General features: G+C 37.6%; 1 protein-coding gene across 13 annotated transcripts in view; it reads right to left on the reverse strand.

Moving 5' to 3' along the window:
- Window positions 1–24401, reverse strand: part of ZCCHC7 (zinc finger CCHC-type containing 7) — a 238958-nt gene that overhangs the window by 3097 nt on the left and 211460 nt on the right. For 9 of the 13 annotated variants that reach the window (XM_016960374.4, XM_016960375.4, XM_063787214.1 and 6 more), the window contains 2 exons: window positions 5599–5694; window positions 219–333 (listed from right to left, as the gene is read on the reverse strand). In XM_016960374.4, the coding sequence (XP_016815863.1) occupies window positions 219–333; window positions 5599–5694 (211 nt within the window). The remainder of the gene's footprint in view (window positions 1–218; window positions 334–5598; window positions 5695–24401) is intronic. The other 4 variants (XM_054657807.2, XM_016960379.4, XM_063787216.1 and 1 more) reach the window with 1 other exon arrangement.

Genomic DNA, 24401 nt, shown 5'->3' on the forward strand with positions numbered 1-24401 from the left:
ACTGTAAAAAAATGTTTACTGTGAGGAGATTGCAACATGGGATTATTTCTGAAGTGGGTGCTTGGTTTCTGGAGATCAAGAAAGTTCCAGTCTCTTTGGTAATTACTAAAAATACTTTCTATGCTAACCAATGACCCCCAAAGCAGGCAAAGACAGTACAAACAAAGAAATTTAGAAACTACTGCAAATGTGATCTAACAAGAAGTCTAGCAACATACCTTTTATTTTTTGTTTTAGTCTCTTTTCTCTCTCCTGAATTTCATATTTGTCATCATAGTAGCAGATGAATGGAGATACTGGAGACGGGTCATACACTTCTCTTTCTGGACATTCCTATAAATTGTATTTAAACTTATGATGTCACATGGTCACACTGTTCAAAAACCTTTTTGCAAGATTCTGGAGCATGTTAATTAGAAATGAGCCCCATGTCACTTACCTCATGTGGTGGCTGTAGGATATGGTCCTTGCTGGGGTGTTGGGAGGGTCACCCAGCCCTAAACCCCACTGTGTTATGATATTCTTTCAAGCTTGAGTTTTCTTCCCTTACTTCTTTACCTATGAAACCCTTCGTATCTTTTTTCAGCCTTTTCTGCCTAACTCCTTTCACAGTCTGAGGTAGCAGCCTTGCTGCTCTGTTAGTGGGTTTATGTTATTCGGCCTCATGTTAGTATTACTCCTTTGCTTGTCCATCACTTCCAACAGCCTTCTATCAAGTTCTTTTCCATCTCTTCTTCCTATCCCCAAAATGTGGGTATAAGTTCTAAGCCCTTTGATCTTTTTTTCTAGATACAAATGGTTTGCAAGCTTATTTTAACTCAACATTCACTGCTTATAGGGGTAGTGATTCTTAACGGTGGGGGGTAGGTTGGTGGTAGGTTATGCCTAGTTTAAAATTGTTCCTAGGTAATTGTGAGACACCCCAAAAGAAGTTTCTCTTCTTGCTTCCACCACCCAAGTTGAAATCCCTACTCTTACTCATTTTCCCAGGACAGCTTCCTACTCTCATGACTCTGGCCTCTACACAGCTAGTATTTCCCAAATCCATAGGCTTTGGCCTGAACCACTCACCACATAGCAGGCTTTTGTTTATCATGATCTGTGACACAGATCCATTCAGCATGTTTGAAATCTTTTCTTTTGGAACTTTCCCCTTTCTGCCTCTGCCATCTTGCCTAAAAGTTACTTTAAAATGTTGTTTCTTAGCTAAGTAATGAAAAACAATTAGAATATATTTTAAAGAGTAGGTGAAAAATCCACATAAAATTAAGCCAAGTCTGAACTAGCCAAGCTAGTAGCCATTTATGTACTTAATCTGTAGAATTAAAAAATTATAAATCATTCTAAACACACAATTTATAAAAAATAATTAAAAACCTATATTCACCCTCATATAAAACCATAACATTTTACCTTAGTTGCCTGTTTTTCCCCCAAGAATAAAGTATTACTGATATAGCTGAAATCCTCCATGTAAGTCCTTCCCATTTTGCACTCATCTCCTTCCCTTTCCAGAAGTTACCACTGTCATCAAGTTGAAGTCGGCCATTCTCATGTGTTTTTATACTCTTACTGATGAATATTCCAATGAACAGTGATGTAAGTTTTAAGTTTCAGACTTCATAATTTTTATTTGTTTTTTGTAGAGGCAAGGTCTCACTATGTTACCAAGGCTGGTCTCAAACTGGCAGCCTCAAATGGTCCTTCCAACTTGGCATCCCAAAGTGTTGAGATGACAGGCGTGAGCCACAGTGCCTGGCCTTATTCATTTTCTTTAATGGTATTGGTTCAGTTGATTTGTTCTTCTTGAGTCAGTTTGGTTAATTTATACATATATTTTAGAGTTATTTGCCTTTTCAGATTTAACTTTATGAAGTAGTCTTATAATTTAAAAACATTTATATAGTATCTTAAGTTACTCACACTTTCCACTCATTGTTTATTAGTACCTTTTCTTTTTCTTTCAGTAGTTTTTCCAGAAGTTTCTCTTTTGTTTGAAAAAAAGAGTTTTCAAATAATCAGCTTTTGGTTTTGTTGATGCTGTTCACTTTTCTATTTCAATAAGTTCGGTTCTAATCTTTATCATTTCCATCCTTCTGCTATCTTTAGATTTATCTGTTGTGACTACCTGGATTATTTAGATTGTTTTTTTGTCGGGGGGAGGGTCCTAGAGGTTATATGGCAAACTTACATGGTAACATAAAGAAACGCTTTTGGCAGGGCATGGTGGCTCATGCCTGTAATCCCAGCACTTTGGGAGGCCGAGGCAGGTGGATCACCTGAGGTCAGGAGTTCGAGAACAGATGGCCAACATGGTGAAACCCCAGCTCTACTAAAAATACAAAAAAAAAAAAAAAAAAAAAAAAAAAAAAAAAAGCCAGGTGTGGTGGCACATGCCTGTAATCCCAGCTACTTGGGAGGCTGAAGTAGGAATAGCTTGAACCTAGGAGGTGGAGGTTGCAGTGAGCCAAGACTGAGCCACTGCACTCCAGCCTGGGCAACAAGGGCGAAACTCTGTCTCAAAAAAAAAAAAAAAAGAGCAAATTGTGATTATGCAAAGGTAACAGAGGTCTTGATACACTCAACTAATACTCATTTCAGCAGAATCTTTAACTCTCCCAGCCCGTGCTCCCCCTTTCACACACTCCTGGAGTAATCTTTGTACAGTGACTACTGTTGTCCTTGCTTCCCCATCTAGAGAGTGAGTGAAATTAGGGAAGGGCAATGTCATATTCACCTTAGATCTAGTCTTTCACATGAGGAATCCATTCAATAATAGTATCTGTAAGGCTGGATTTCTGACATTGAAAGGGAAGGGGTCCACAGACATCTTTAACCACCTGCATAGTTCCCTATTTGGGTCTTGTATGGTCTAGACTGATGTGACTACACAGAGCTATATAATACTACAAATGTTTTCCAAAGCTAAATGTAAATTATATTTTGATTATCCACATCGCTGGTCCCCTCCATTAGCACAGACAATTGATAGTTGGCTATATAATTTATCTACTATTCTGGATTAGCCACACCAATGATCTTCTTCATTAGTGTAAATAATCTAGAGTTCCTCATCTATGGCAGTCATGAGGCTGCCAAATTTGCTTTATTGTAAATTAAAAATTATCTACATCTAGATTTTAGGGATAAATTCCACATGCTTTTAATATATTTCCTATCTGCCTTAACAGAAGTGACTAGTAAGCATCCAACTATAATTGTTTTTCTTTAATTGAACAAACATAAATGCTAAAATTATACCCCTCTGCTTTACAGAGGTAAGCAAGCAAAAATTGTACATCTATGTGATTTGTGTGGTAATGGAAAGCTTATGTGAATATGTTCCCTAAAAGACGTTGACAATATCTGAATGTTTAGTAATGAGGAATGGACAGAGCAGTAAAAGATCTAGAGATGATAATTCTGTAAAAGAAGTCTTCTTGGCTGGGCATGGTAGCTCACTTCTGTAATCTCAACACTTCGGGAGGCCAAGGAGGGAGGACTGCTTGAGGCCAAGAGTTTGAGACCAGCCTGGGCATCATAGTGAGACCATGTCTCTACATAAAATAAACAAAATTAGCTGGGCACAGTGGTGTGTGCCTGTAATCCCAGCTACTCGAGAGGCTGAGGTGGGAGGATCACTTGAGCCTGGGAGGTCGAAGCTGCAGTGAGCTGAGATAGTGCCCACTGCACTCTGAACCGTGTCTCAAAAAAAGTCTTCACTACTTGGTGCTGAGAGATTTCCTGTACAACTTCTCTGCTTTGGAGATAAAGAAATGCGACCAAAGAGAAAAAATGGGTTGTTTACATCACATGGTTGAGTCAGTAGCAGAGCAAAAACTGCAACTGAGGCTCAGAGCCTCATCCTGGCTTTCATAAGTTATGTCTCACCCCCACGGTTGCTGCTGCCCCAATATGGAAGATAAACTTTATCTGTTTATGGATTCTGTTCAGCACTTTTCTTCTCCAGTTGCCCTACAATGTAGGTCTCCAGCTCCCAAGATCTACACCAGTGATGTGTCATAGTTGGAATTCAAGTGGTAACCTGCAATACCACTCACCCCATCCTATTGCTCATACTTCTCAGTCTGAGGACTCCCAACACTGCATGCTTTCTGCCTCCTGACACCAGATCTGGTTTGATATTAGTTTATCTTGGTTTCTAGGCTACTAGAAGCCTACCTGGAGACTGGGAATAATACATTCCTTTTTAAGAATTTTCTACTTTCTGTGCCACTGCCTTTCCTCCACTGCCTCAAGATTCCCAGAAGTATGGGCTCTGAGCCTATTCTTATTACATCTTTTTTCTGAAATGAGCTGCTGCTGCTTCATACTTAATGTGGCATCTGCCTAGTGGCCTCATGCCCAGCTCTCAGCAAGAAGCTTCTTCTGCTTTGACACCTCAGCATCTAGAACACACACAGTTTGGCCTTTTCAGCTGGGGTTAGGGAATATGTTGGCTGGATAGGGAATCTGGGCATTTGTGGGGTAGGTGAGCAAGTCAATGATGCAGCATCTGTTTTTTCACCACTGAATGCCAGGGTTTACATGTATGTGATGTAGACTTAACTGAACATTGTACCAGGGAAAACTGGAGAACTAAGTAGAAAATCTAAAATTGGGCCGGGTGCAGTGGCTCACGCCTGTAACCCCAACACTTTTGGAGGCCGAGGCGGGTGGATCATCTGAGGCCAGCAGTTCAAGACCAGCCTGGCTAACATGGTGGAACCTCATTTCTACTAAAAAAATACAAAAAATTAGCTGGGCATGGTGGCATGTGCCTATAATCCCAGCCACTCCGGAGGCTGAGGCAGAAGAATTGCTTGAACCCAGGAGGTGGAAGTTGCAGTGAGCTGAGATCACGTCATTGCACTCCAGCTTGGGCAACAAGAGTGAAACTCCGTCTCAAAAAACAAAACAAAACAAAAAAAAACCCCAAAAACACAACAAAAATCTAAAATCGGCCAGGTGTGGTAGCTCACGCCTGTAATCCCAGCACTTTGGGAGGCCAAGGCAGGTGGATCACCTGAGGTCAGGAGTTCAAGACCAGCCTGACCAATATGGTAAAACCCCATCTCTACTAACAATACAAAAATTAGCTGGGTGTGGTGGCAGGCGCCTGTAATCCCAGCTACTTGGGAGGCTGAGGCAGAAGAATCGCTTGAACCCAGGAGAAGGAGGTTGCAGTGAGCTGAGATCGCACCACTGCACTCCAGCCTGGGAAACAGAGCAAGACTCTGTCTCAAAAAAAAAAAGAAAATCTAAAATCATGCTATGGCGGTGTCAAAGCAATTGTGTTTGTAAGAACTCATGAGAACTGCTATCATACTGTTGACTATTATATTTGTTTGATTTTATGAACTATATTAGTTTTATCCCAACCTGTTCATGTACATGTAACATAATTAGAGGAATATGCTCTGATAGCTTGTTACTCTAGCAGGGAGGGGAGGGGTAAACCAGTTGAAAATATATTAAGTCTTACTTTAATGTTTATTAAAAAGTAAGTATTTAGAGTTACATTCTTTTTGAGTTCATCTTTCAGAAAACACTCCCTGACAACAGAATGCTTCATGCCCAAATGTCACTCAAACTTACGTGTCCATAATGGCCTTTTTGCGCGCAGTGATAGCAATATGCTAAGGCTGATGGTCTTGAAGGGGTCTTCGGCTTTTTGGGTGGTCCAGGTTTGGTCTGCAACATGAATATTTGTGAGGGTTTGTTGATATTAGAAGAAAATTAAAACCTCATTCTTTCCAAAAGAGCTTTATAGGTAAGGGATTCCTTAGAAGTTTCTTAGAGTTTTGTATGGAGACCTGTATTCAGGCGATTCCATATATTAAAGTATATAACATGGTAAGAACAATTCTTTTACTCTTAATGTCAATGTGTGCTTCCCTCTCCTTCTTCCCTCCTCATTCAATTTGGCATTGTGCCAAGTACTGTGTTCGGTATCCAACACAGTATAATGGGTCAGCAGAACATGAGAGGCATATACATAATTACAAAACAATGTCAATACAGTGACAGTAGTATGTACAAGGCATTAATGGAGTGGTGAGGGGGACTCCCCCACCAGCGGATGGGGTTAAAGAAGGGTCAGAGAAAGTTTCCCTGCAGGTGTAAAACTTAAATTTACTCTCAAATTAGGTGTAAATCAAATGGAGAATCTTAGGCAGAGGGAACAGAATGAACAATGACATGGAACTAAAAAAGAGCATACATGCTGCCAAAATATGACATACATAGCCGGGTGTAAATGGAAGACAAGGTGGAAAAAGCAGGGCACAAGAATGGAGGGCCTTGTAAGTCAAGTAAAGGAGCATGAGCTTTATCCAGTTTTAAGTGTCGAAGTTAGGATAGTTGTAGTTTGGGCCAGGTGTGGTGGCTCACACCTATACTCCCAGCACTTTGGGAAGCTGAGGTGGGCGGATCACGAGGTCAGGAGTTCAAGACCAGCCTGGCCAGCATGGTGAAACTTCGTCTCTACTAAAAATACAAAAATTAGCTGGGCATGGTGGTGTGTGCCTGTAGTTCCAGCTACTTCAGAGGCTGAGGCAGGAGAATCGCTTGAACCTGGGAGTCGGAGGTTGCAGTGAGCCAAGATCGCACCAATGCACTCCAGCCTGAGCGACAAAAGCGAGACTCCATGTCAAGAAAGAAAGAAAGAAAGAAAGAAAGAAAGAAAGAAAGAAAGAAAGAACGAACGAACGAACTGGTATCACTTGGTCATTGAAAAGATGTGGGGAATGAGGGAAAGGAAAAATCAGGATGCCTCCAGATTTTGAACATGGGTGAACAAGGATTGATTCAGAAAAAGTAGAAAAAGAAAGAGGAGCAAGTTTAGAGGGAAAGTTGATGAAGACTGTCTTGGATATGGAGTATCTAGGTAAGGATCTCCAGGAGGCAGTTTCTATGTAGAGACAGAAGAGTCTGAGCTGAAGAGTAGATCTGAAAGTAATCAGCATAAGAGTGAAGGCTGAAATCACTAGAGTGGACAGGATCACCATGGACAGTGTAAGAGTGGCTGTGGGCTGAGGAAGGAACCCTGAAGACATCAATGTTTAAGGGGTGGGCAGAGGAGCCTGTGAAATGGACATAGAAGGGAAGGTTAAAGGATGCAGAGACATAGGAGAATACAGTAACAGACTTTAGAGTTGTTTCAAGAAGGATGAACTGATCTACAATGTTAAATATAGCAGAGAGGCCTAGTGAGATTAGGACTAAGAAACAGCCACTTGAAGTGGCAACTGCTCACAGATAACCTTACTGTGAAAATTCTGAGATATTCTAGAAAGAGTACAAGGCAGCAGGATGAACAGTAAAGTAATGTATACAAAGGTGGTAAAACTACAAAAAGAGCAAAGAAATCATTACTCATAAAAGCCAGGATCTGTGAACTTAACCAGGATTTTTTTTTTTCTTTAAAGCCAGGTTACTTCCAGTGAGGAGAAACAGCACACAGGATATTGGCATAGCTGAAATTTTCTGTTACTTCAACATGGCGATAGTTAACTTGTGTGTGTATTACATAACTAATTTATTCTTTTGCACATGTATTTTACATACTTTTCAGTATGTATATTAGGTTGGTGCAAAGGTAACTGTAATTGCAGTTTCTGCCATTTGATAGCAAGAACCTCAATTACCTTTGCACTAACCTATTATTTCAGAACAAAAAATGTTTTAAAAAATTGAATGGAAGTTGTAGGAGAGAGAAGTTATATATTGAGAAGCATGAAGCGGCAGAATAAGATGAAGCAGTACCCAGGAAGGGGATTTGGTGGAATCTGTTTATAGAATGGGAAAGACTTGAACATCTGGGAAAGATAATGGAGATGGAGAAGTTGAAACCAGAGGAGGAAAGGAGATGATGGACACAGACCTCTGAGGAGGTGGTGGCTGTAAACAGGGGGAGAAAAACCTAACCCCTGCACACCCCCACGCTTTGTGGAGACTGGAAGAAAAGTTAAGGATCGGCTTAAACGTGGATCACTTTATTTCTTATGTTGTTTATTGAGAGTCTTTAACAAACAGTGCTAGTCTGCCAACTAATTTTTTTTTTGGACAGGGTCTTCCCCTGTTGCCCAAGGTGGAGTACAGAAGCACAATCATGGCTCACTGCAGCCTCGACCTCCCAGGCTCAGGCGATCCTCCCAGTTCAGCCTCCCAGGTAGCTGAGACCACAGGAGTGCACCACTACGCCTGGCTACTTTAATTTTTATATTATTGTTTTTTAAATTTTTGGTAGAGACAGGGACTCACTATGTTGCCCAGACTGGTCTGGAACTCCTGGGGTCAAGTGATCCTTTCACCTTGGCCTCCTAAAGTGCTGAGACTGCAGGCATGAGCCACCATGGCCAGCCCTAATTTTGTTTTTTCTTTGAGACAGCGTCTCGCTCTGTCGCTCAGGCTGGAGTGCAGCAGCACAATCTCAGCTCACCACAACACCACCTCCTGGGCTCAAGCAATCCTTGGGTTTCAGCCTCCTGAGTAGCTGGGACCATAGGTGCCTGCCACCATGCCCAGCTAATTTTTCTATTTTTAGTAGAGATGGGGTTTTGCCATGTTGCCTAGGCTGGTCTCAAACTCCTGGGCTCAGTGAATTGCTTGCCTTCGCCTCCCAAAGTACTGAGATTACAGCCAACGTGCCCAGGCCCCCTAATTTTGTTTTTAATGTTGCAAACAGGTGTTTTGTAAAGGTCTTATTTCCTTGATATAGGAAAATAATAAATAGGTTATAAAAATCTTCTTCAGGTCAGGCACAGTGGCTCATGCCTATAATCCCAGTACTTTGGGAGGCCAAGGTGGGTGGATCACCTGACGTCAGGAGTTTGAGACCAGCCTGACCAACATAGAGAAGCCTCATTTCTACTAAAAATACAAAAATTAGCTAGGCGTGGTGGTGCATGCCTGTAATCCCAGCTACTCGGGAGGCTGAGGCAGGAGAATCACTTGAACCTGGGAGGCGGAGGTTGCAGTGAGCAGAGATCGTGCCATTGCACTCTAGCCTGGGCAACAAGAGCGAAACTCTGTCGCAAAAAACAAAACCCAAATGCAAACCCAAACCAAACCAAACCAAACCAAAACAAAAAAAACGACTTCAAACAACTTTACTTTCAGCTCTTATTCCCTAAAATGAAAAACTGTAGCAAAACAATAACCTCAATAATCTTTCCTACTGAAAGCTACACAAAATGGAATTTACAACCTCAGGTATTATCAATTGAGATATAATAAAAATAACAACGGTTTTATATTCTGCAATTAAAAATGGGGTTCATAAATTAAGACTAGCTAAAAGTCATTAAACAGAGTTTTTTTTTTTTTTTTTTTTTGAGATGGAGTCTTGCTCTGTCACTCAGGCTGCAGCACAGTGGCACGATCTCGGCTCACTGCAACCTCGGCCTCCTGGGTTCAAGTGGTCCTCCTGCCTCAGCCTTCAGAGTAGCTGGGATTACAGGCACATGCCAGCACGCCTGGCTAATTTTTGTATTTTTAGTAGAGATGAGGTTTTGCCATGTTGGTCAGGTTGATCCTGACTTCAAGTGATCCGCCTGCCTCAGCCTCCCCAAATGCTGGGATTACAGGCATGAGCCACCACACCCAGCCTAAACAGAGTTTTAACAGGTACGCATGTAAGCCATGTATCCCTTATTGCAGTGGTTCACAAATTTCTTCAGATAGAACACTGTGAAGACATGAAATTATTAAGCAGAAATGATTTTCCACCCACAAAGATAGCTATATTATTTGACGTGACATCAAATTGCAGCCACAAGCATACATGGCTTAAGAGAAATTAAAACAAAAGAGATGATGTCATAGATATGAAGGCAGAATGGATGTTTCAAGGAAGAAACTGTTAAAAGCTACTGATGGGTTATATAAGATGAAGACTATGAAATCCACTGGACTTAGCAAATAGGAAGTTGTTGGCAAGTGGAGAAACTATTGTGAGTAGTTTCTTTCGAGGGGTAGAGGTACAAGCCAGATTGTAATGGATTTATTATAAGTAGAAAGCTGCTGAAGAACAGAACATAGATCACTTTCCTAGAAACTAGGCTGTGTATGCAAGAAGGGAAGGGGACAAGTAGAGCAGAATGCAAGTCGAAGGATGCCTCCATCAGTGAGATTTACCAGAGTGCTGGGCCCATGGCATGAGTGTATGCATGCATTCCTTCATTAATTTGTTCAAAAAATAATTATTGAGGGCCTAATACATGCCAGATATTGTTCTAAGATCAGGTAACTGAGAAGTGAGCAAGATAAAAGTCATTGCTCACATCTCCAGTGGTGGAAGATAAATAGAGCCAATAATACACAAACATACAAAATATTAGCGAAAAATAGTATGCAAACAATTAAAATAGTTATATGAATGAGAATCACTAGTGATGACTTAGATTGACTTTTTGGGGGAAGCCTCAACTAGGAAGGTCCTTTCTCATAACAAGAAAAGCCATGTATGTGATGTCTGGGAAACACCACTCTTGGCGTAAGGCATGGGGAACGAGTAGTACCAAGTCCTATGGTAGGAACAAACTTACCATATTTGAGGATTTGAAAAAAATACCTGTAAATTTGGAAGTGGAGTAGGTGAAGGAAGAGTGAAAGAGGAGGTTCTAGAGGACAGGGAGGGACCAGATCACTTAGGGCTTTATAAATTAGGGTGAAGAATATCGGATTTGTTTTAAGTGGCATGGGATGCCCATGATGGGTTTGAAGCTAATGGTAGGTGATCAATAACTAGTTGGTAGCTGTCAGCAGGGATTGTGATGATAAAAAGGATCATCCACTCTCCAAATAATAAATGCTCTCTGAAAAGGTCTATGTTCACAAATATTTCTATTTATGTTTGTTTGTGCAAATATAAGACATAACTTATCTTTTAATTTAAGTTTTTTAGGAGATGGGGGTCTTGCTATGCTGCTGAGGCTGGTCTTGAACTCCTGGGCTCAAGCAATCCTCCTGACTTGGCCTCCAAAAGCACTAGGATTACAGAACTGAACCACTGTGCCCAGCTGGTTTTACATTTTTTAATGGGTAAAATAATAATAATCACCATAGAATAGTTTGCAACACATGAAAATTATGTGAAATTCAAATTGCAGTGTCTATAAAGTTTTATTGGAACACAGGCACACATATTAGTTTACAAATTTTCTATGGTTGATTTAATACTATAAGGATAGAGTTATAACAGAGACCGTATGGCCTGCCAGGCTAAAATATTTACTACCTGGCTCTTTATAGAAAAAGTTTGCTGACCCCTGACCTAGAACATAGGAAGTGCTCAACAAATAGGTGGTGAATGAGTAGGTATTAAGGACTTCAACAGAGAGTGGAAATAAGTTATGCACCAATAAAGGTGGTGAAAGTAGATACAAACACTGAAAATCTCTGCTACTAATTGAGCGCCCGAGAAAAAGTTTCATGGAATTTTTCCGAATTTAGTTACTTTATTGCCTAAATTTGAGGAAATAACAGGTAGTTCTCATGTATTTATCCCTCAGTAGGAATTTTTCATTCAAAAGTTATTGAGTTCCTACTTTGTACAACACATTGTAATAGACACTGCGAGGAATACGGAGATAATAGATGAAAGAGCAAATATAGTAAAGATTTTAAAGATGAAAGCACTAGGGAGGCTGAGGCCTACAAAATGGAATTAAGTGTGCATCAAATACATATTTTCTACTAAAAAACTGCATCAGCACAATTTCTTCTGAGATGCTGTTAGGCCAGAGCCTGAAAGAACAAATCATATGTCTTGCTGCTACAGAATGAATCCTAAATGAGTTATTTAGATTTTAAAGAACGAAATATTTTACAATCAGTAACATGCACATGGCACACAATTCAAAAGACACTAAGAGGTGTGGTGAGAAGTCTGTCTCCCACTTCTGTTCTCACTCAGTTCCCCTTTCCTCAATGGCAATTACTGTTACGAGATTCTCGTGTTCACAGAGACAGTACAGGCATATACAAGTGTATGGCTATGCGCATGTACTATATATGTACACACACATAATACAAAGATTATGTTTGGCTTATTCAAAGAAAAAGCATGGAAGAAAAGTATTTTAACGACTGGGGGCAATCAAGGGCAAAATTGGCAAACTCTTCCTAAGACCCAGATGCTCTGATAAAATTTATTTATCCAATGCATTTTGGGATTATGTTCTAATGTGGGCTCCACTATTTACTGACTATGTGACCTTAGTCAAGTTATTTACATGGTCTTTCCTTCATTTTACTCATCTGTAAAACGGGAATAATAACAGTAAGAGTGCTCCCTCATTAACACTGCTGTGAGGCATAAATGAAACATACTCATCTTACGTAACAACCTATCAGTAAAACCTGACGAGGTGACCACTTCCTCTTGCAACAGATTCTTCACTTAGCTTCCCAGACAACACGCTCTCCTAGTTTTCTTCCACCTCATAGGCTATTTCTTCTGCAGTCTCCTTTGTTGGCTTCTATCCATCTCTCTGTCCAATTACACTGCAGTGCCCCAGGACTCAGTCCTTAGACTGCTTTTCTTCTCTATTTAATCTGCTCTCATCTAATAGTATAGATTTACATTAACCTTTTCGCTTGCCATTCTAAAATTCTATCTTCAGCCTTGATCTCTGTTAACTCTACACTCACGTATCTCTACTAGAATGTCTAACAGGCACCTCAAATTTAGTTAGTTAAAATCAAATCCTGTTCTTCCCCCACCCCAAATATGTTCCTCCCCAAATCTTTCCCATCTCATCGGCAACTTTGTCCTTCCAGTTTCTTAGGCCAAAAACGAACAACCTTAACTTGTCTCTTGCTTATACCTCATACCCAGCCCATCAGCAAAGCTTGTTGGCTCTGCAAATACATCCACCTCTTTCCACTCTACCAGTACTGTCCTGGTCCAATTACTCAACTCTCGTTTGGATGATTACAAGAACATCATAACTGGTCTCTCCGCTTCTATCCCTGCCCCCTACAGCATACTCTAAACCAAAGATGATCCTTATAGCCTGCAAATCAGAACATACCACTCTTCAGCTCAAAACTCTCTAACAGCTTCTCATCTCAGAGAAAAAGCCAAAAACTTTACAATGGCCTGTAATTTGCATCCTCCCACCTCTCTAACCTCATCTCCTACTACTTTCCCTCACAGCAAGCCTGTCATGCTGGCCTTTTCACTGTTCTCTGAATACCCCAGACAAACTTCCACCTCAGCGCTTTGCACCAGCTACTTGATCTGCCTGCATCACTCTTCTCCCAGATTTAATATGGTGCACTCCTTCACTTCCTTCAAGCCTTGGCTCAAATGTCATCTCAGTAAGGCCTTCCTGAGCACCCTATTTAAAATGGCTAGCTCCCTCCAATCTGTACTCCCTATCCTGCTGTACTGCCATTTTATTTTAAAAAGACCAACCAACCAACCAACCAACCAAACAAAACTCTCCATGGCACTTATCATATCTGACATACTATATAGTTTACTACCTATCCACTCCCAACCCCATCCCCAGGCTAGGAGAAAGTAAGTTCTGTGAGGGCAGGGATTTTTGTCTGTTTTTGTTCACTGCTGTACTTCAGCTCCTGGAATAGGGCCAGGCATATAGTAGTAGTTCAGTAAATATTAATGAATGAATAATGAGGTAATGCATAAGTAAAGCACATGGCCTATAGTAATCATCCAATACAATTTAGCTATTGTTAATAAAAACTTGCATATTTCGGGAAACTATTCATTTTTTATGTCATTAAGGGAAAACCTATCAAATCATGCTTAAATATATTAAAAAGCTTGAATAAATTAATAATACAGCTTCCTTATTGTCTCCCCTACTTCACACTGAGAATGTGGTATATACTCTGACAAAATCAGGAAGGAATTAGTAATGCCAAGTGAACAGGAACTCAGTCTTACAGTACCAGGGACAAAGAGATCCTTCTTAATCGAGATTTTGAAAGCATGTTTCATGTTGACACTTCTTATTTTATTTTAAAGGAATCTCAAATTTAGCCCCTGAAAGAAATGTAAACATGTGGATGTTCATTCATCTGAATAATGTCAGTAGTTAAAAACTTCCATTATTACTAATAAAAATAGCAACAGTATATTGTGCTATGAAATTCTAAACTGTTTCACAATAATTAATTAGTAAATGACATGACAAACGCTATCTACATACTCTCAATTTAATAAACTATCATGTACTAGGGCTTAATAGGAATGAAATCAGCCTAGATCTTACCTAATTAGAGAACATTTCTGTATTAGAATACACTACTGAAAACTCAATAGTGGTTTCCAGTGGACAAGTTTTCATACTATGATCTAACAAAAATCTCTAAGCTATTGTGTTAGAAATATAAATTTGTGACTCAATACTTATGCCTTGGAGCATGTCTTTATTTTTAATTAACAGTAAAGGTCCAATTTAAAGCAGAATGTGTCAACTGATTAGCTCTAAGTTCAGTGTTCTGTCATACGTGCCTGTACTGCTGACAAAAAGTTAAATGCAAGGCAATGAATGTAGTTTTTGTGAACTTTTTTAAGTAAAAATTTCATCTAAAGACTTTGACCCAACGGATACCAAATTAATTACTTATAAAAGCAGGCCTTTTGTATTTCTTTTTTTTTTTTTTGGTTGCAGACATTTAAATAATCTATATTTGTAGGGTGATATCTTGGAGATTACTTTACTATCAATATATAGAAGTAATAACCTGGTAGATAGCATTACCTATGAAAGGTCCATCCCATCTGCTATTCTTGCTGAAAGCTTTTCATGCACCAGTAAACTCAGTAAATATCAGAAGATAAAGCATAAGCCTACCACGCCACGGATTTACTCCTAATGTCTCCTCAAAGTGCAGCCCGATGCAACGATTACAAATGATTTTCTTCTAATGTCATTTTACATAACCCTTTTTTCTGCATGAGTAGTTAGTGTGGAATGAATGAATGAATGCCATTAAAACAGTTAATCATTATCTGGGACACTGGCCTTACTCCCTTCACTACTAGGAATCTCCATGACAAAGGCCAAGAGATCAAAATGCTAGAGCTGCCTCAGTGTCCTATTTCTAACAGTAATTTTTTATGCAAATGAACCTGCTGGGCATCTCCCTCCGTGACCTTCAGCTGCCCTTATCTAAACTGACTTTGATCCAATGAGGGCTTGCATCTAGCTGAAGCTCATTACTATATACGATATGTAATCAATTTCACTAATTAAAGGGTATTTTCTATTCTGTGAATGCAAAATGGATTTATTTTTATAATCACACATATGCTTAAAGACTACACTATGTGTTTCTATTTATTAATCCAGTTTGCTATATGACATATATTAAAAAGCAAATATATTAAATACCTGAGGTAAATGCATTCATAACCAAATATAACACTGAGAAAAGTAGAGCTTGGCTCCAATCTTACTGACTAAATCACATGTGCCTAGGCACCTCTTCAATCAATATGATTTTCATGTTTGAGAACAACCTTATTCTTTCATATTTCCAAATCAATTTATTCTTCCTATAAACTCACAAATAGGACAAACTTTATCCCAATACTCATGTATCTAAAAAACCTAACCCAAGTAATCAAACAGGACTTCTCAAGAAAATGTTACCCCAAACCAAAAGCTTGTCATCATATTCAAAGTCTATTAGTTGAGGTGATCTAACAGCATCATTTTGGAATTTGAGCAGAACAAAAGTTTAACTTTAAAATATACCTTTCTACTTCAAGATATTGCTTTCTTTTTTCTTTTTTTGAGACAGTCTCACTTAGGGTGGAGTGCAGTGGTGCGATCTTGGCTTACCACAACCTCCACCTCCTGGGTTCAAGCGATTCTCCTCCTCAGCCTCCTGAGTAGCTGGGACCACAGGTGCCCACCACCATGCCTGGCTAATTTTTGTATTTTTAATAGAGATGGGGTTTCACCATGTTGGCCAGGCTGGTCTCGAACTCCTGACCTCAAGTGATACACCCATCTTGGCCTCCCAAAGCATTGGGATTACAGGTGTAAGCCACCGCACCCAGCCAAGATATTGCTTTCTACTGGCTGCTCTAGAGATCAGATATACTTTTCTAAATTTTTATTTCATTTTATAAAGAGTAGTCAGGGAAAGAAGAATTGATACTTTCCCTTTCCTTTGGGATTGTTTAAAATACGAACACCAACAGAATTGTAATTAGTATATATCCAAGGGGTAGGAGTGGGTCTGGAATATCTGGGGCCTAAAGGAATCAAATAAAGAAACCTAAAAGTTAGGCAAACTGTTTTATAGTGAACTGAACCAAAGCAGAGGCTGTGAGACAACAAAGATGATGCTGTGTTACAAAAAAGCCAAAAACTGTTCCCTTTCCTCCCTTTAAGGTGTTTTTCTGAGGTGGATCCTCACACCTGGGACCTGAACTCTAGGCCTACTTCAACTGAGGTTTTGGACAAAGTCTTCCATTTGTACACTGTTCTGGCAAATATTGACAGTATTACTTCCCTTTCAGGAATACTAGGAGGAATTTTCTCCAAGCTAATGGCTTTAGAATTATTTTTAAAGAGTGCTGTTTTTAAAGCTTTTATTTTTGCTTAGTGAAAAAACAGAATTCCCCTGTATTCTAGTGGACATTGCTACTAATTTTCCTCATATGTTAAAAATGGCATTAAAAGTACCATGTGTACCATATATACATAATACTTTTATGTGTTAAAAAACCATGTCATGTACCCAACAGACTCCCAATCCATTGGGTAATTCCTTAATTAGGCAGATTTTTGAAACATGTATTATGTACACAACAGACCGGAACGTCTCCTTTGGAGCATTTTCTAGTCTATCGGGTGATTACATCATTAAGCCACACATGCTACGTAGAAAAAATCCTTATGAAAATTCATGAAAAAATGTACAGCACATCATTAGCATGCAACAGACGTGTATGCTTTTGATATTTTCTCTGTTTAAAAAAAAAACAAAAAACAACTACATGAAGTAATTAGTCCAGGTCGTGAAAACATGGGAAAGGTACCCAGATACTGGTAAAAATAGTGAAAATAAAAATAGTAAAAAAATGCATCTCTCATGGTTTACCTGAGAGTAATTTGCCATATTGGAAAAAAGATTCTTAAAGAGTGTTCATTTGAACTGCAGAATAACGTGTGTTGCTTTAGTTATTTGATATTTCCTGTATCTCTGTAACTTCCTCCCTACTTCTCTTCTGGATACACTGAAATTTTATAAACCAATGGGTTGAAAAGCTGCGAATGACCAATCACTCAAGGTCTTGCACTACTTTATGTTTGTATACTTATGTCTTCATTTTATGTAGTCAAGAGTATAAGGGATTACATCATTGTATCTTTTTCAGTAAATCGAAAACTACATTAAAGTAATGTAAATAGATATAAATTATTGGTATAACTTCCAATAGTGAAAGGGTTATATATTCACAACATTAACCACTATGCAAAATCTAAAATATATCTGAAGACTAAAAAGAAGCACGAGTTTTATAAAAATGAGCTATTAAGCTTATTAATTTATAACCTTTCTTTTTGTAAATGGGACACTCCCCCTATCAAAACAACTCCAACAACAGAAAGAAAACCTCAGTAAGCAGAGAACAATGAACACACGCAACATAGTAAGGATCAGAGTAATTCACTTCCTGAATGCTCCAAATCTTCATGGCTTAAAAAGCATCCCAATTTTCTCTAAAGGTAGTAGCATTTATTCATTGGGCCATAGCTAATTTTACATGGAATGCAAAAATGTTAGTTTAAGTTTAATATACCACCCTATTTAAATATTTCCAATGTAGCTCTCAAACTGCAGAGCTATCCCTCCGTCTATTTTAATTTTAAAGTAAGTTAGCAAAGGCTTCCTTCTTAATCCCCAGAGACTACCTACATAGTGACACAAACGCACAAATTTATGACAGCAACATAAATGCTCTTCTGAAGTAATGTGCAACATTAAGTGAAAATCGTTTCCTGGAAAGATATTATAGGTATCTATATTTTATTTGCCATCTTAAACATATCTGAGTCTTTATGGCCTTATTTTAAAAATGTATTTCCTTTTTATATTTCCTGGTGCAAATGGACTGCATAAATAAGCAATGTGCTATGAGGCTTCAGACCAGCCGATAAAACCTTTCAATTTTCATGCCAGCTTCTTCTTTTGTAATTCAAATCCGCCTGGAAACTGGCAGCTCTGAAAACTGAAACAAGCACTGCCACAAATACCTTGTAATGCTATCGACCTTGTCTGCCCATGCAGTGAGAAAGGGGGATGCGTATGTGTCTGCAGCCATCCAGATAACACAACTCATTTTTTTTGGGGGGGGTGGGTGGGTGGGTGGGGTGGGGTGGGGATAACAGAAGCCAGCCCCAGACTGTGCACCAAAAGCAGTCATTACCAGGCGAGCTGGAGAATAAGTCTCTTCAAAATACACAGTGCATTTAAAAACCATATATGAGGCTGAGCCACTGCTGTCATTACCAATTTTAATTTAGCTCCTTCAGTTTGCCAGCCAGATAAACTCTTTAGTGCTGTTTTTTAATCTATTTGCCACATTTTATGTTTAAGATTATAGTAATATGGACAGAAGAAGGAATCACTTTTAGGGGAAATAAAGAAATAGATCCGCTTATCGGCACCCATCAGAAAGTTCATTAATCAGCCAGGCTTTGTGCCCTCTAAATTGAAAGGTTAAATAATCCTCTCAGGAATATTTCTCGGCCCCTCCGCCAATTGTCCGGAGAGGAGCTGCCATTCATAGCATGCGGGATCGGTGACAGGGTATCTTACCACTGTTTGGACCCCAAACAATGATGGACAAATGGCTTGGTTTACAAAGAAACCATTCAGTATGTGGATGGAGAAGGACCACAAGCTTTGATGCAGGATGGAGGGATGAAGGCATGGAGACAGGATGTAGGGGGAAGGACAGAAAAGAACACATAAATGTGTAAATCCATGGACATTTTATCTGAATGTTTATTGGGCTAGACTATAAAACACAGAAATCACACTAATATACATCTTCCAACCATACAAAATGCTTAACATATTCAAATCTGCTACTATATTTTGCATGTGATTGTACATGAACCCCAATAAAAAAATTAGAATAGAACCATAGCTCTATTACGTTTATTAGCTAATACATGGGGGATCCAAATAAACCCCAAGATTTTCATTTTTACCATAACTCCACATGACTTACAACACATGGCCCTCCCACCACCTGCCATCCCAGCTCTGCTTATTCCACTGTAATACTCTTAACCATCGATCACAAAGGCAGGGAATTCCACAGCTGCAAGGACCTGTTAGAAGGGGGAAGTAATGTTCTTTTGCTTTTACAATATGTTCCATCTGAGCCTTTGCTTGTCTTAAAACAAGGAACAAACATGAAATAGGAATGCTCTTTGAAAGAATACAAACTGCATGTACTGATAAAGTGCTTAAGTTTGAGTTGCCTTTTTCGCTGGACGTATCTGAGAATACAGCTGGAAGTCTGCAGAACTGACCCAGCTCTTATACCACTACATTTTGCTATGAAATCAGGCTGGTTTTTGGTGTTAATCATGTGAAGGCATAAAGTAGTTTTACCTAAAGTGCAAAAAACTGCTATGCTATTTTGTTTCATTTCTTATCTGATTAACATAAGCCCTCTACCCCTAGCAGAAAGTATTCTAATTGGGGTATGTTTATGTTTGGGTGAATTTTTCAATTTCGTTTTATTCTCATCATTTGTATAGAGAGCAAATATTTATATAATTTATTTGCTTATGATAGAGAACTATATTCAGATGGTACTGAAGTTATCACTTAAGACTCACACATTTATTAATATGTATTTTCAAAGTGATATTGCATTTTTATGATACACATTTTATATAGTTATTTTCACTAGGAAAGGAAGTAGCCTAAATGGAAAAGAATAAGACAAGTATAAATAATTAGAAAATGAAAACTGAAGTAAATAATTTTGTCAACAAAAGATTCCCTTCAATAAATATAAGAAGGAAACATTGTTAGGAGACAGAGTAAAGAGGTCCTTAGGAATCTCCTAATGTTGGGCAGAAGACATTATAATAACCTGAGTTCGGGACGTCAGTCCAGAGGCCATCTCTACAGGTGTGAGATGCCTTTGGGTTTGCTGTAGTACAGCCTGCATAGTGTTTAACATGCTCTGTCTGTCAGGTATTGTATTTTATATTTATCATCTCATCGTATACTTAACAAAATCCTACAAGGCATTATCCCCATTTTTCAGATGAAGAAACTGAGGGCTTTAGAAGTTAAATATTTTAACTATGTTTGCACATTTAGTATATGACGAAAGACTCAGACTCTGAACCACAGTCCAATCCCAAAGCTGGCATTCTTTTCTCTATTATGATTTAAAAAAATGCTACCTAGTAATTTCCTTAGAAATTTGCTTGCCCTTCTGGCCCAACTGTATAGCACAGTTTTCTAAGGCCTGGTAAAAACAGGGAGGAAATGTACAACTGTAAACAAAGGAAATGTGAGAGATCCAAGAAAACAAAATTGATATTGTATAAACAAAGTTAAGACACAACCCAAAACTTAGTTTTCCTAACTGAACAAAAATGTGGGGTAATCCACAAATCAATGTAAAGAAACATATTTATCTAAAATGGATGTATTACAAAATTATAAAGATGATCTTATAATTTACCCAATGGATTCAGTTCTACATGATTATTGAAAAATGGAACGAAAATTATCTAGTAGCTTTATTACCAGTTGATACACACATGTGCATTCCTTTTACAAAGTTAATAAAAATTTCTAAACACTCACTTTAAATAATTCTTGTTTTGAAATGTGCGCTATCTATGTACTGGTGTACCAATTAAGGTGAAGTTCTAATTTAATCCCAAAGATATTAAACTTTTTTTTGTTAAATGCTTTCTAAAGAGGTAATATATTTCTTCACTTGTTTTCGGTATTTCTTAAACACCAGAGTTGTTGGTCTTGGAGGATCATTGCACCAACTCAAAATAGCTGGAAGAAAATACTTATAAATGTACCAAAAAACCCACACATAACGCCCTTGAATTTCTGATATATAGGGATCAAATGACTAATAAATTTTAAGTCTAAAATCTGACTGATTTTAACAATAATTCATTAACTTTCAGTCACTGAAAAGACTGTGCTTTTGAAACCTAAAACTTAAGTTTATCACCACAGCTTGTAACAGAAAATATAACACTAGTTCAGAGAGACTGTTCATGTTAACAAGTCAAGGAGTCTTTTCCTGCAGATTATTCAAACGATCGATCCAAACCCTTAAAGGTTATGGTTGATCATGATTGTGAGTAATTAATTGATTCCTAAATACTTCAGACCTTTAGGAATTACTGTAATCTACCATGTCACTCACATGCATGACTACCAAAATGAATGTCTAATACAAATATCAATGCTCTAGTATATTTTATCTACATTTACTGTTGGACTGAAATGTCTAGAAAAGACTATGACAAGTTTGATCACTCGGAATATAATTAATAAATGGCATGAAATACCTGTTCAAAGCACATATGCGAAATAATCACTTGAATATGCTAAAGTTATCTACATAATACTTCTACACTCTTTATGTGTACGTAACATGACAAAGAATTGGCATCACTCAAGATTTTAAAACTGTTAATTTATTATATAGTTAGATACTGTACAATGGTAAACTGTATTAATTTTGGAAAATCTAAGACTATTTGTTTATATTTATATTCATTTTTATTGTAATAGGGTCACTCTTTAAAAGTGCAGAGTTGCAAGTAAAAATAAACGTAGTTTTGTCCCTGAGCAAGAATGACACGCAAATTCATGAAGTGTTCCATATTTTAATTTTTTTAAAGAAAGAAATGTAGTTTTCTTTGAGATCATATGAATACTGTGGGTTTTAAAAAAGATTTTTAAAGTGTGTTATATATGTTAAAACAAGAAGCACTTAGAAATGAAATTTAATTACCACAGTATTTAATAATCAAGAATAAATTGTCCCTATAATGACTAACTATAATTCCTTTCTAAGTAATGCTGAACACACATGGGGAAGAGAGGAAAGGGTAATAAAAAAAAGTGCAAACGTGATGCTCCATTTGTCATCCTCAGGATAAACATTTGTTAACAGATAAGAAAACAGATGACCACAACAAGTACTTCTTTCCATTTTTAAAACAGAAGTACAACTTTAAGGCCATGTGAGACATATTTAAGTCCTAAATATACTGGTCTTTGCCCCTAGCCACTAGGGGCAGGAATAAAAAGCACAGGGACTTTTTCCGTCAAATAAAGAAAGGAAGTCACTATTTATAGTAGAACTTCAGATTCAATTATTTGATTATTGAACATCTAATATCTAAAAATATGAGCCAAATTCATGATGACTAGTGAGTAGGTCATTAAAGATATTTAGAAGATGGCAAAAGCACAGCTGCTTCTATGCCAAAACATTTATGATAAATCTTTCCTAAATTGTGTGAAGGCTGCATACTTCTCATTGCTTCATTATCTGAAACACTTAAATCTACATTAGGATTACCATCATAAAGTACTTGATATTATCTAAATATATTAATGCAAGGAAAAAACTATGCAAAATATGCCATATTGATTTCCCATTTAAACCAAATTAGTATTTGCATTAAAATACTGAAAATCAAGTAACTTCAGAATTGAAGGAGTGAACACTTCAGTATTTCTTTGTAAAGAAGAAAATACTAAGGTTCTCACAAGTGCTCCAATAAATAAAAATTACACCCAAATCTAAATGATCTTATTCTATCTCCATTCACAAATAAATATGCATACATACAATTTCTAAATATCTGAGGAAATGTTATGTGAGGAAAAATAACATGCATTTATAATTCACAACATTCATTTTTCCCTCTTTCCTTTACAGTAGCTTTAGAAAATTGCTTTTTGATGATTTAGCAAATTTTATTTATTTTTAAAAGAATCTCATTTATTGAGATTGATAATTCCAGGTTTCATTTGCTTTGAAATTGCATTTTCCAATGATAAGTTCTGGCAAAATGTGGTTCCACATGCCAGTGAAATAAAGATTAAAAAAAAAAAATCAGTTGACTTACTCTGTAAATGTAGTAATTAGCATTCCTACTAAACTCAAAATATGAGAAGACTGAAGTAAAAATTATGATGATAATTTTAACAGCAAATTCTTTAAGAACAAGACAAGTATTTAAATAACATAAAACTATTCATATAAATTTTGCATTTGAAAAATCTTTAAAAATTTTAGTCATTCTCCAAATGTATTTTCCATCTCTGTTATCAGAGATGGACTATTACAAGTCATCAATGCTTATTCAAAAAAAAAATCTTGTTATTCAAACACCAAGTAACTCAAAAGATAAACCAGTCTGATTTATTTTATAGTACTATAATGGAAAGATGGCCCTGAAGCACTACAAAAGAGTCATGTGCCTTCTGAATGATCAGAGCACAATCACGTTCACCTCAGTAGTATTTTAGTACTAAGGGCATTTTAAATGAAAACTAAACCTCTGACAATTTGGCAGAGATGTAATGTCTCAATAGCAACACCTGATCAATCAAAACATTAAAACAGCAATACCAGATACAGAGGAAAAAAACTGTAATTTATACAAGAGTATTTCTGGTTCTTGAGGAAGTAGGCAAAGTAAGTTGAACTACCAAAACAAAAGCTTCCAAAATGAACTTATAATGTATTAGCTTATGAAAACCTATGTGCTAGGCCTCAAAAATGGTACCAATAAAAATGGTGTTTAGATAGCATTTTATAAGACAGTATGTAACCAGTTCTATTTTCTTAAACACACCAAAGCGCACACAGAGAAAAACAGACCTATCACTTGATATCTACTGTGTGGATGGGGTTATTATGGTTTTTACAGATCTGCTTATGTAGCCAAGGACCTCTCAGAAAGATATTTAGGAATCCCAACATATATCCAATTAACCAGGAAAAGAAAAGATTCTGGCTGACTTTTTGAATCTCTTCATTTCACATTTTAAGTTATTTTAAAAGAAAAACATTCCATATTAGCATTAGGCAATTAGAAAATTATCTATCCTATCTTACATCACAATCTCAGGATAAAGGCTTTTGCATAGCTATAGTCTCAGAACCAAAACCACCTTCTTATTCCTTCCTTCTGGACTGTAAAACATAGTTCTAGAGTTAAATCCAAATCTGTTGACATTTAGGGGTACCCACTCTGTAGTATGGCATAGAATGCTTTAGAGAGTAACATTCTCACTCAGTATAAAACTCCAAACTGTGAAAACACAAAAAATACATTTCTAAATGGGTATTTCCAGGTAAGGACAGAAAA

The sequence above is a fragment of the Pan troglodytes genome, chromosome 11, assembly GCF_028858775.2.
Source record: "Pan troglodytes isolate AG18354 chromosome 11, NHGRI_mPanTro3-v2.0_pri, whole genome shotgun sequence".
In the NCBI taxonomy this organism is placed as follows: Eukaryota; Metazoa; Chordata; class Mammalia; order Primates; family Hominidae; genus Pan; species Pan troglodytes.